This window comes from Chrysemys picta, chromosome 16 (assembly GCF_011386835.1).
Source record: "Chrysemys picta bellii isolate R12L10 chromosome 16, ASM1138683v2, whole genome shotgun sequence".
NCBI lineage: Eukaryota > Metazoa > Chordata > Testudines > Emydidae > Chrysemys > Chrysemys picta.
Window position 1 is genome coordinate 15,997,912 of NC_088806.1, and position 12,397 is coordinate 16,010,308.

The following is a 12,397-nucleotide window of genomic DNA, read 5'->3' on the forward strand; positions in this document are numbered from 1 at the left end:
GGACTCTGGAATCAGGGGGCACAGTGACTTCATTCCCAAGAGGTGGTGATTAGGTTATCAAGCCTCATGAAAATATAGTAGAAAATGGAACATTTTAGAAAAAGCTTGTGATCCTTTCTCTCTTTCCAGGCCCTGAGTTGCCAAAGTGGTTTTCTTGAATTGCACTGTGCAGAGTACAGACTTGGCCCCCACTCCTTCATTCCATCCAGCCCCCAGAGAAGAAATGAAAACAGATCTCAGGACTTCTCTATATTCAAAGTTGCACCAGTTTATAGCTTTAAATCAGATTCAAAATTGTTTTAAGGATCTCGCCCCCTGTTTATAGCAATTTAGCATAAACAGATTAAGATGGTTAATTTACTAGGCTTTTATTATTATTTATTATATTGCCCCTGTGGTAGAGGGGCAGATTCCAAGGCTGCCCTGTTTTTGTGTTAGTAGAGCTGCCCCCTAATATTTGCGGGGAGAAGACAGGCCAAAGAAAATACTTCCCCTGGGGAAAGAAAACTCAGGTGAGGGCCATTTCACATCCTCTCCCTCTCCTGATTAGGAGACAAAGGGAGGAATTCAAAGGTGTGCTGCAGCCACATGGTTACAAAGAAGCTGTAAGGACTCCCCCCTCCTCCCCCGGAATAATTTCTCCCGGGGGTCATGACAGTTCTCCATGCTGCCCCCACTGAAGATCATGGATGCAGGGGCATATCTGGGGTGTCCATATAACACCCCCAGCTATTTCCCATGCTGTACAGCCCATAGGGGCTGTAGTAGGTTGGATGCAAGTTAGAGCAGCCCTCACAATGCCCCTGTGATTGAGGTATAATGAGCATTTTACCCACCCCAGAAAAGCAGCTACCTCTGGGGTGAAATGTAGAGAAGTAGAACGTAATTACTCAGCATCAAATATGTCTGGGGGGCATTAATAACTCTGAAAATCTCATAGAAGTGGCTATGGAATTTTTGATGGCCCCAAGTGGTCAGGTCTTGGTTTCAGGCCTTAGCCAAAAGATTCCAATTCCTATAAGCCAAGATAGGGAAGAGGAAAGAACACTAGATACTGCTTTACTACCCCCATTTCTTGAGTGGCCTTGCTGCTCCCATGAGGTCACCTATTCATAAAATAGCCCAATGCTGTTTAATATTTTCATTGCTGATATGATCACAGCATGGAGACCCCCAAACTGGGTGGCAGAGGGGAAGTAATGGCACTCTCCCAAGCCTCACTCAGATGAGATGCTGGTCACAATCGAAAGTGCAAATTTGTGATCCTCCCTCTCCTTTTTTATATGTTTGGATATCCGCAAAACAACAATTTTTACATTTAGATCAGACTAAGTGGGTATTCACCCACGAAAGCTTATTCTCCAATACATCTATAAGGTGCCACAGGACTCTGTTGCTTTTTACATTTAAATCGTCATCCTATCCTGGGGAATACGTCTCACTATTATTGTTTCAGGCTCTCTGCAAATTCAGACAGATGCTGCTGCATCAGTTTGCATGTTTTTCCAGCTTTCTCCATAATTATAAGTGCTAGACACTTACACTTTTTTAAAATGAAAGCTGAGGTTTCTGAAGAACAAGATAGCATCCTAAAACAAACAAACAAACAAAAAAAAAACCTTATAAATTGCCAGCTCAGCATAATCTGGCTCACTTCAAGCCCTGCCCCAACCAAGTGATTCTCTTTGCTCTAGATGGAGGAGCAGGTGTGTGTAACTTCAGCTTCAAGCTACAGGAACTCATTCTCCTGTCTTCACTCTGCTGCCTTTTCCTTTCAAATTTTAGCCACCAAGGCCAGTATATCCGGTATGAAACAGCACTACAGTAATGAACCCAAACTGGAGGATGAGGGTGGTCTTACATTAATAACTCCAGACCCCACAGGAAGATACTGGAGGATTTAAAAAAATCATTTGTTGTATATTGCCAGAAAATGACACAGGACTTTGAAAAAGGGCAAGCAACGAGTGGTTCCCATAATGGAGTACACCAGGCCCAGGAACCTGCAGGGCAGCGGTCTGAGAAACCCATTTGAGAGCAGAGACCCGCTTTGTGCTCTGGGGTGGGGCTGGGAGTCGGGACTCGGACTCCACCTTGGGACAGGCCAAGATGGAGCAGGACAGAGAACCCGCTTCGTGCCCGGGGGGCGGGCCCAGCAGTAATCCCGCCCCCTTCTCTTCGGCTCGCTATTGCCCCGCCCTCATGAATATTCATAGTCTGCCCCTCCCCCGCCGCGCGGCGCTACGCTGGGCGTTCAGCCCTTCGCGCCGCTAACGGGCGGGCGGGCGCGGCACGTGGCGGGGCGGCTATGGCCTCGCATGGGCGCGGCTTGGTCGACAGGGACACCGCCGGTCTGGCGCACAGTGTGAGTGGGACAGGCCCGGCCCCTCGCCCACCGTCAGCGCCGGGACCACCTCCCCGCCGCCTAAACCGTTCCCCGGCCCTGTCCCCCTCAGTCCCCGTTACCCCATCGCCTGCCCCACCTCACTCCCCCGTTACCCCATTGCCTGTCCCCCTCAGTCCCCGTTACCCCATCGCCTGCCCCACCTCACTCCCCCGTTACCCCATCGCCTGCCCCACCTCGCTCCCCCGTTACCCCATTGCCTGTCCCCCTCAGTCCCCGTTACCCCATCGCCTGCCCCACCTCACTCCCCCGTTACCCCATCGCCTGCCCCACCTCACTCCCCCGTTACCCCATCGCCTGCCCCACCTCGCTTCCCCGTTACCCCATCGCCTGCCCCACCTCACTCGCCCGTTACCCCATCGCCTGCCCCACCTCATCCCCCGTTACCCCATCGCCTGCCCCACCTCACTCCCCTGTTACCCCATCGCCTGCCCCACCTCGCTCCCCCGTTACCCCATCGCCTGTCCCCCTCAGTCCCCGTTACCCCATCGCCTGCCCCACCTCACTCCCCCGTTACCCCATCGCCTGCCCCACCTCATCCCCCCGTTACCCCATCGCCTGCCCCCCTCAGTCCCCGTTACCCCATCGCCTGCCCCACCTCATCCCCCCGTTACCCCATCGCCTGTCCCCCTCAGTCCCCGTTACCCCATCGCCTGCCCCACCTCACTCCCCCGTTACCCCATCGCCTGTCCCCCTCAGTCCCCGTTACCCCATCGCCTGTCCCCCTCAGTCCCCGTTACCCCACCGCCTGCCCCACCTCGCTCCCCAGTTACCCCATCGCCTGTCCCCCTCAGTCCCCGTTACCCCATCGCCTGCCCCACCTCGCTCCCCCGTTACCCCATCGCCTGTACCCCTCAGTCCCCGTTACCCCATCGCCTGCCCCACCTCACTCCCCTGTTACCCCATCGCCTGTACCCCTCAGTCCCCGTTACCCCATCGCCTGCCCCACCTCGCTCCGCCGTTACCCCATCGCCTGTACCCCTCAGTCCCCGTTACCCCACCGCCTGCCCCACCTCGCTCCCCCGTTACCCCATCGCCTGTCCCCCTCAGTCCCCGTTACCCCATCGCCTGCCGCACCTCGCTCCCCCGTTACCCCATCGCCTGTACCCCTCAGTCCCCGTTACCCCATCGCCTGCCCCACCTCACTCCCCTGTTACCCCATGGCCTGTCCCCCTTAGTCCCCGTTACCCCATCGCCTGCCGCACCTCGCTCCCCCGTTACCCCATCGCCTGTACCCCTCAGTCCCCGTTACCCCACCGCCTGCCCCACCTCGCTCCCCCGTTACCCCATCGCCTGTCCCCCTTAGTCCCCGTTACCCCATCGCCTGCCCCACCTCACTCCTCTGTTACCCCATCGCCTGTCCCCCTCAGTCCCCGTTACCCCATCGCCTGCCCCACCTCACTCCCCCGTTACCCCATCGCCTGTCCCCCTCAGTCCCCGTTACCCCATCGCCTGCCCCACCTCACTCCCCCGTTACCCCATCGCCTGTACCCCTCAGTCCCCGTTACCCCATCGCCTGCCCCACCTCACTCCCCTGTTACCCCATCGCCTGTACCCCTCAGTCCCCGTTACCCCATCGCCTGCCCCACCTCGCTCCGCCGTTACCCCATCGCCTGCCCCACCTCACTCCCCTGTTACCCCATCGCCTGCCCCACCTCACTCCCCTGTTACCCCATGGCCTGTCCCCCTTAGTCCCCGTTACCCCATCGCCTGCCGCACCTCATCCCCCCGTTACCCCATCGCCTGCCCCACCTCGCTCCCCCGTTACCCCACCGCCTGCCCCACCTCACTCCCCCGTTACCCCATCGCCTGTCCCCCTTAGTCCCCGTTACCCCATCGCCTGCCCCACCTCGCTCCCCCGTTACCCCATCGCCTGTCCCCCTTAGTCCCCGTTACCCCATCGCGTGCCCCACCTCACTCCCCCGTTACCCCATCGCCTGCCCCACCTCACTCCCCCGTTACCCCATCGCCTGTCCCCCTCAGTCCCCGTTACCCCATCGCCGTCCCACCTCATCCCCCCGTTACCCCATCGCCTGTCCCCCTCAGTCCCCGTTACCCCATCGCCTGCCCCACCTCACTCCCCCGTTACCCCATAGCCTGTCCCCCTCAGTCCCCGTTACCCCATCGCCTGCCCCACCTCGCTCCCCCCACCTCATCCCCCCGTTACCCCATCGCCTGCCCCATCTCGCTCCCCCGTTACCCCATTGCCTGTCCCCCTCAGTCCCCGTTACCCCATCGCCTGCCCCACCTCACTCCGCCGTTACCCCATCGCCTGCCCCACCTCGCTCCCCCGTTACCCCATCGCCTGTCCCCCTCAGTCCCCGTTACTCCATCGCCTGCCCCAGCTCACTCCCCTGTTACCCCATCGCCTGCCCCACCTCGCTCCCCCGTTACCCCATCGCCTGTCCCCCTCAGTCCCCGTTACCCCATCGCCGTCCCACCTCATCCCCCCGTTACCCCATCGCCTGTCCCCCTCAGTACCCGTTACCCCATCGCCTGCCCCACCTCGCTCCCCCGTTACCCCATCGCCTGTACCCCTCAGTCCCCGTTACCCCATCGCCTGCCCCACCTCGTTCCCCCGTTACCCCATCGCCTGTACCCCTCAGTCCCCGTTACCCCATCGCCGTCCCACCTCATCCCCCCGTTACCCCATCGCCTGCCCCACCTCGCTCCCCCGTTACCCCATCGCCTGTCCCCCTCAGTCCCCGTTACTCCATTGCCTGCCCCACCTCACTCCCCTGTTACCCCATCGCCTGCCCCACTTCACTCCCCCGTTACCCCATCGCCTGCCCCACCTCACTCCCCCGTTACCCCATCGCCTGTCCCCCTCAGTCCCCGTTACCCCATCGCCTGCCCCACCTCACTCCGCCGTTACCCCATCGCCTGCCCCACCTCACTCCCCCGTTACCCCATCGCCTGTCCCCCTCACTCCCCCGTTACCCCATCGCCTGCCCCACCTCACTCCCCCGTTACTCCATCGCCTGCCCCACCTCACTCCCCTGTTACCCCATCGCCTGCCCCACCTCGCTCCCCTGTTACCCCATCGCCTGTACCCCTCAGTCCCCGTTACCCCATCGCCGTCCCACCTCATCCCCCCGTTACCCCATCGCCTGTCCCCCTCAGTCCCCGTTACCCCATCGCCTGCCCCACCTCACTCCTCTGTTACCCCATCGCCTGCCCCACCTCGCTCCCCCGTTACCCCATCGCCTGTCCCCCTTAGTCCCCGTTACCCCATCGCCTGCCCCACCTCGCTCCCCCGTTACCCCATCGCCTGCCCCACTTCACTCCCCCGTTACCCCATCGCCTGCCCCACCTCACTCCCCCGTTACCCCATCGCCTGTCCCCCTCAGTCCCTGTTATCCCATCGCCTGCCCCACCTCACTCCGCCGTTACCCCATCGCCTGCCCCACCTCACTCCCCCGTTACCCCATCGCCTGCCCCACTTCACTCCCCCGTTACCCCATCGCCTGCCCCACCTCACTCCCCCGTTACCCCATCGCCTGTCCCACCTCATCCCCCCGTTACCCCATCGCCTGCCCCACCTCGCTCCCCCGTTACCCCATCGCCTGTCCCCCTTAGTCCCCGTTACGCCATCGCCTGCCCCACCTCACTCCCCCGTTACCCCATCGCCTGCCCCACTTCACTCCCCCGTTACCCCATCGCCTGTCCCCCTCAGTCCCCTTTTACCACATCCCCCTGTTACCCCACCTCAATCCCCCGTTACCCCATCGCCTGCCCCACCTCACTCCCCCGTTACCCCATCGCCTGTCCCCCTCAGTCCCCGTTACCCCATCGCCTGCCCCACCTCACTCCCCCGTTACCCCATCGCCTGTCCCCCTCAGTCCCTGTTACCCCATCGCCTGCCCCACCTCACTCCCCCGTTACCCCATCGCCTGCCCCACTTCACTCCCCCGTTACCCCATCGCCTGCCCCCCTAAGTCCCCGTTACCCCATCGCCTGCCCCACCTCACTCCCCCGTTACCCCATCGCCTGTCCCACCTCATCCCCCCGTTACCCCATCGCCTGCCCCCCTCAGTCCCCGTTACCCCATCGCCTGCCCCACCTCACTCACCCGTTACCCCATCGCCTGTCCCCCTCAGTCCCCTTTTACCACATCCCCCTGTTACCCCACCTCAATCCCCCGTTACCCCATCGCCTGCCCCACCTCACTCCCCCGTTACCCCATCACCTGTACCCCTCAGTCCCCGTTACCCCATCGCCTGCCCCACCTCACTCCCCCGTTACCCCATCGCCTGTACCCCTCAGTCCCCGTTACCCCATCGCCTGCCCCACCTCACTCCCCCGTTACCCCATCTCCTGTACCCCTCAGTCCCCGTTACCCCATCGCCTGCCCCACCTCGCTCCCCCGTTACCCCATCGCCTGTACCCCTCAGTCCCCGTTACCCCATCGCCTGCCCCACCTCACTCCCCCGTTACCCCATCGCCTGTCCCCCTTAGTCCCCGTTACCCCATCGCCTGCCCCACCTCACTCCCCCGTTACCCCATCGCCTGTCCCCCTCAGTCCCCGTTACCCCATCGCCTGTCCCACCTCGTTCCCCCGTTACCCCATCGCCTGCCCCACCTCACTCCCCTGTTACCCCATCGCCTGTCCCCCTCAGTCCCCGTTACCCCATCGCCTGCCCCACTTCACTCCCCTGTTACCCCATCGCCTGTCCCCCTCAGTCCCCGTTACCCCATCGCCTGCCCCACCTCACTCCCCCGTTACCCCATCGCCTGTCCCACCTCATCCCCCCGTTACCCCATCGCCTGCCCCACCTCACTCCCCCGTTACCCCATCGCCTGTCCCCCTCAGTCCCCTGTTACCACATCCCCCTGTTACCCCACCTCAATCCCCCGTTACCCCATCGCCTGTCCCCCTCAGTCCCCGTTACCCCCCATCCCACCTCACTCCCCCGTTACCCCATCGCCTGCCCCACCTCACTCCCCCGTTACCCCATCGCCTGTACCCCTCAGTCCCCGTTACCCCATCGCATGCCCCACCTCACTCCCCCGTTACCCCATCGCCTGCCCCACCTCACTCCCCGTTACCCCATCGCCTGTCCCCCTCACTCCCCGTTACCCCATCGCCTGCCCCACCTCACTCCCCTGTTACCCCATCGCCTGTCCCCCTCAGTCCCCGTTACCCCATCGCCTGTACCCCTCAGTCCCCTGTTACCACATCCCCCTGTTACCCCACCTCAATCCCCCGTTACCCCATCGCCTGTCCCCCTCAGTACCCGTTACCCCCCATCCCACCTTACTCCCCCGTTACCCCATCGCTTGCCCCACCTCACTCCCCCGTTACCCCATCGCCTGTACCCCTCAGTCCCCGTTACCCCATCGCCTGCCCCACCTCACTCCCCCGTTACCCCATCGCCTGTCCCCCTCAATCCCCCGTTACCCCATCGCCTGTCCCCCTCAGTCCCCGTTACCCCCCATTCCACCTCACTCCCCCGTTACCCCATCGCCTGCCCCACCTCACTCCCCCGTTACCCCATCACCTGCCCCACCTCACTCCCCCGTTACCCCATCGCCTGTCCCCCTCAGTCCCCGTTACCCCATCGCCTGTCCCCCTCAGTCCCCTGTTACCACATCCCCCTGTTACCCCACCGCCTGTCCCTCTTCAATCCCCCGTTACCCCATCGCCTGTCCCCCTCAGTCCCCGTTACCCCCTATTCCACCTCATTTCCCCGTTACCCCATCGCCTGTCCCCCGTTACCCCATCGCCTGTCCCCCTCAGTCCCCGTTACCCCATCGTCTGCCCCACCTCACTCCCCCGTTACCCCATCCCACCTCATTTCCCCGTTACCCCATCGCCTGTCCCCCTCAGTCCCCGTTACCCCCTATTCCACCTCATTCCCCCGTTACCCCATCGCCTGCCCCACCTCATTCCCCCGTTACCCCATCGCTTGTCCCCCTCAATCCCCTGTTACCACATCCCCCTGTTACCCCACCGCCTGTCCCACCTCAATCCCCCGTTACCCCATCGCCTGTCCCCCTCAATCCCCTGTTATCCCATCCCCCTGTTACCCCATCGCCTGTCCCCCTCAATCCCGTTACCCACTGTCCCACCTCAATCCCCATTACCCCATCCCCTGTCCCCCACAGTCCCCGTTACGCCATCGCCTGTTCCCTCCAATCACCCGTTACCCCCGTCCCACCTCAGTCCCCGTTATCCCATCCCCCTGTTACCCCATCGCCTGTCCCCCTCAATCCCGCATCCCACCTCAATCCCCATTACCCCATCCCCCTTTTACCCCATCGCCTGTGCCCCTGAATCCCCCGTTACCTCAGTCCCACCTCAATCCCCATTACCCCATCCCCCTGTTACTCTATTGCCTGTCCCCCTCAATCCGCTGCCCCACCTCAATCCCCGTTACTCTGTCTCCTTTCAATCCCATTACCCCTTTTCCCTGTTAAACTCTGTCCTCCTTAATCCTCATTACCCCATCATCTCCCTGTTACTCCATTGTGTGTCCCCCCTCAATCCCCGTTACCCTGTCTCCCTCCAATCCCATTACCCCTGTTAAGATTTGTCCTCCTTATTCCTCTTTACCCCTGTCTCCCTGTTACCCTGTTGTCTGTCCCTGTTGCCCCATCCGCCTGTCTCCCTGTCCCCCCTCAATCCTTGTTACCCCGTCACCCCCTGTCCTCAATCCCTGTTACTCTGTCCCCTGTTACCTCATCACCTGTCTCCATTACCCGTCCCCCTGTTACCCCCAGTCCCCCTCAATCCCTGTTACCCCATCTTCTGTTCCCCCATTCCCTGTCCTCCTCAATCCCCATCCCCCGTCCCCTTCAATCCCTGTTACCCCATCCCCCTGCTGCCCCATTACCCTGCCCTCCTCAATCCCCGTTACTCTGTCCTCCTGTTACCTCGTTTCTTGTACCTCTGTTACCCCTGTCCCCCCTCCCATAATTACCCCCTTTTAAACCCTGTTCCCCCTCCTCTGTTACCCCGTCACCTGTCCCCCATACCGTTACCCTCATCCCCTCTCCTTTTACACCCTGTTCTCCCTTCCCTGTTATCCCCATCCCCCTGCTACTCCATTACCCCACCACCACCCCAGTCCCCACGCTTGTTACCCCCAATCTCCCCTCTGCTTATCCCCACCCCCTGTTGTTCTTTTCCCCCTCAACCCCCATTGCCCCTGCCCTGCTCATGTCCCTTCTCCCTTCCAGTTTTCTGGACTCTGCACCCCCTGGAAGAGCCTCAGGGGCATCAGGAATGCCAGTTTCCCCACCCTAGGTAAGGGTCCGGCTGAGGATCGCACCCTTAAGTGAGCATTGGCCATACGAGTGGGGTGCTGCTCCATGGCACCCAAAGTGGGTCTCCACCTGTTCCACAGCGGGTAGTAAAAGGAAAGGGTGTTTCTTAGCTGCCCCCTTTACATTCCCCATCAGGACAGTGACAGCTTTTGTAGACAAAGGCCATGAAAGTTAATGCAGAGTAAAGCAGGGTGTGAATTTAAAGAAGAATAGCTGTTTCTGAATACCTTCCTGTGTACATGCTCTTATTCTAGAATAATAGTGCCTTATTCTGAATTAATTTAAATAACTTCTAAATGAATTAAGCTAATTTGGAGTAAAGCACACTTATTCGTGAATACTCCTGTCCACATATGGAGTTACTAAGGAATAGCTAATTGGAATAACTCCCTGTGTAGACTGCCCCAACAGTGTCCACATGTTGAGTTAATCAGGAATAGCTGATACTGTCCTTTGGATTTGGTTCTCAGTACACCTTCCACTTCTTTTAGCTTTCTCTTGGCAGTGTAAGTAACATTTCCTCTGTCATTGGTGACTCAGTCTCCAAATATTCAACTGATTTCCAAGTCGTCTATGTTATTCGTTAGGTATGGGACAGCCCCTTCAGAAGTGCAGTCTTCTGTGTGGTAACAGCATCTCTGTTCTCCTTGTACCATTAGGAGCATGTGTGTTCTCCTTGTGCTTTGCACTGTGCATTCTTCAGACATGCCACCTGGTGACCTCTTGGTTTTGTTGTTCAGTTCCTTATTTCTTGTGAGGCACGATAATTTGCACCACACAGTGGTAATGTCAGCTTCCTTTCAGTGGGCTCTGCTTCCTCTCACCCTTCATCCAGTGAATCAGGGTTAAGAGCCTGCTCTTTGGATTCTGATCATGTACAAGCCACTTGGAAGTTTCCCAAGATTTTGGTTTGATTTTTCCCATATTTATTGTTGCATCCTATGTCATGTAACTGCAGGTGTTTTCAGTATCTATATAACTGTGCAGTCCTTTAATGACTTTCACGAAACTCTTGGAGTATTGAGTAATCTCACTAAGGCTAGGTCTACACTACCCGCCTGAATCGGCGGGTAGAAATCGACCTCTCAGGGATCGATTTATCGCGTCCCATCGGGACGCGACAATCGATCCCCGAATCGACGCTCTTACTCCACCAGCGGAGGTGGGAGTAAGCGCCGTCGGCAGAAAGCCGCAGAAGTCGATTTTGCCGCCGTCCTCACAGTGGGGTAAGTCGGCTGCGATACGTCGAATTCAGCTACGCTATTCACGTAGCTGAATTTGCGTATCTTAAATCGACTCCCCCCTGTAGTGTAGGTGTACCCTAAGATCTTGGACTATTGCAATAACTCTTGTGGCAGTGAGTTCCAACACATTATGTACTGCATAAAAATTATCTCCTTTATCAAATTTAAATTTATTCTCTTCCAATTTCATGGGATGTCCTTTTGTTCTTGTATTGTAAGAAAGGGTAAATAGAAGTGCTTTTACCTACTCGATACCAGTGTCATTCTTGTCCCCTCGTCTTTGTCTCTTTTCTAAATGAAGTAGTCCTAATCATTTCAATCTCTCATATGGAAATCTTTCCATTCTTCTTAGATATTAAACTTTTAAAAACTTTAAATTTGAAGTGACTCTCTACTTGCAGGGTATAAATCTGTAAGATCCTCAAAGTTTTGATTTTTAAAAGTACAGTATACTTTGTCTTGTATAAAATGTGCTGGCTTCCGACTAGCTGTATCTTTTAAAATCTTGGCTTGTGAATAATTGTTAGCTATCCAATAATCAGCCTGGCACACACAATCATAGAACTGGAAGGGACCTTGAGAGGCCATCTAGTCTAGCCTCCTGCACTTGTGGCAGAACTAAATATTATCTAGACCATTCTTGACAGGTGTTTGTCTAACCTGCTCTTAAAAATCTCCAATGATGGAGATTCTACAACCTCCCTAGGCAATTTATTCCAGTGCTTAACCACCCTGACAGGAAGTTTTTCCTAATGTCCAACCTAAACCTCCCTTGCTGCAATTTAAGACCATTGCTTCTTGTCCTATCCTCAGAGGCTAAGAAAAACAATTTTTATCCCACCTCCTTGTAACAACCTTTTACGTACTTGCAAACTATTATCATGTCCCTTCTCAGTCTTCACTTTTCCAGACTAACAAACCCAGTTTTTTCAGTCTTCCCTCATAGGTCATGTTTTCTAGATCTTTAATTATTTTTGTTGCTCTTCTCTGCACTCTTTCCAATTTGTCCACATATTTCCTGAAATGTGGTGCCCGGAACTGGACACAGTACTCCAGTTGAGTCCGAATCAGCACAGAGTAGAGCGGAAGAATTACTTCTCTTGTCTTGTTTACAACACTCGTGCTGATACATCCCAGAATGATGTAGCTGTTTTAGCAACAAGGTTACACTGTTGACTCATATTTAGCTTGTGATCCGCTATGACCCCCAGATCCCTTTCGGCAGTACCCCTTTCTAGGCAGTCATTTCCTATTTTGTATGTGTGCAACTGATTGTTCCTTCCCAAATGGAGTACTTTGCATTTGTCCTTATTGAATTTCATCCTATTTACTTTAGACTATTTCTCCAGTTTGTGCAGATCTCTTTGAATTTTAATCCTATCCTCCAAAGCACTTGCATCCCCTCCCAGCTTGGTATCGTCCACAGACTTTGTAAGTGTACTCTCTATGCTATTATTTAAATCATTGTTGAAGATATTGA

The 12,397-nt window shown here is 56.9% G+C and overlaps 1 protein-coding gene across 1 annotated transcript in view; it reads left to right on the forward strand.

The window, feature by feature from the left end:
* The first annotated feature begins 2,207 nt into the window (after positions 1-2,207).
* The window catches only part of DDX25 (DEAD-box helicase 25), a 53,002-nt gene continuing 42,812 nt past the window's right edge, over positions 2,208-12,397 (forward strand). Inside the window, exons 1-2 of the mRNA XM_065570200.1 lie at positions 2,208-2,365; positions 9,587-9,653. Of these exons, the coding sequence (XP_065426272.1) occupies positions 2,309-2,365; positions 9,587-9,653 (124 nt within the window). The 5' untranslated portion in view covers positions 2,208-2,308. The remainder of the gene's footprint in view (positions 2,366-9,586; positions 9,654-12,397) is intronic.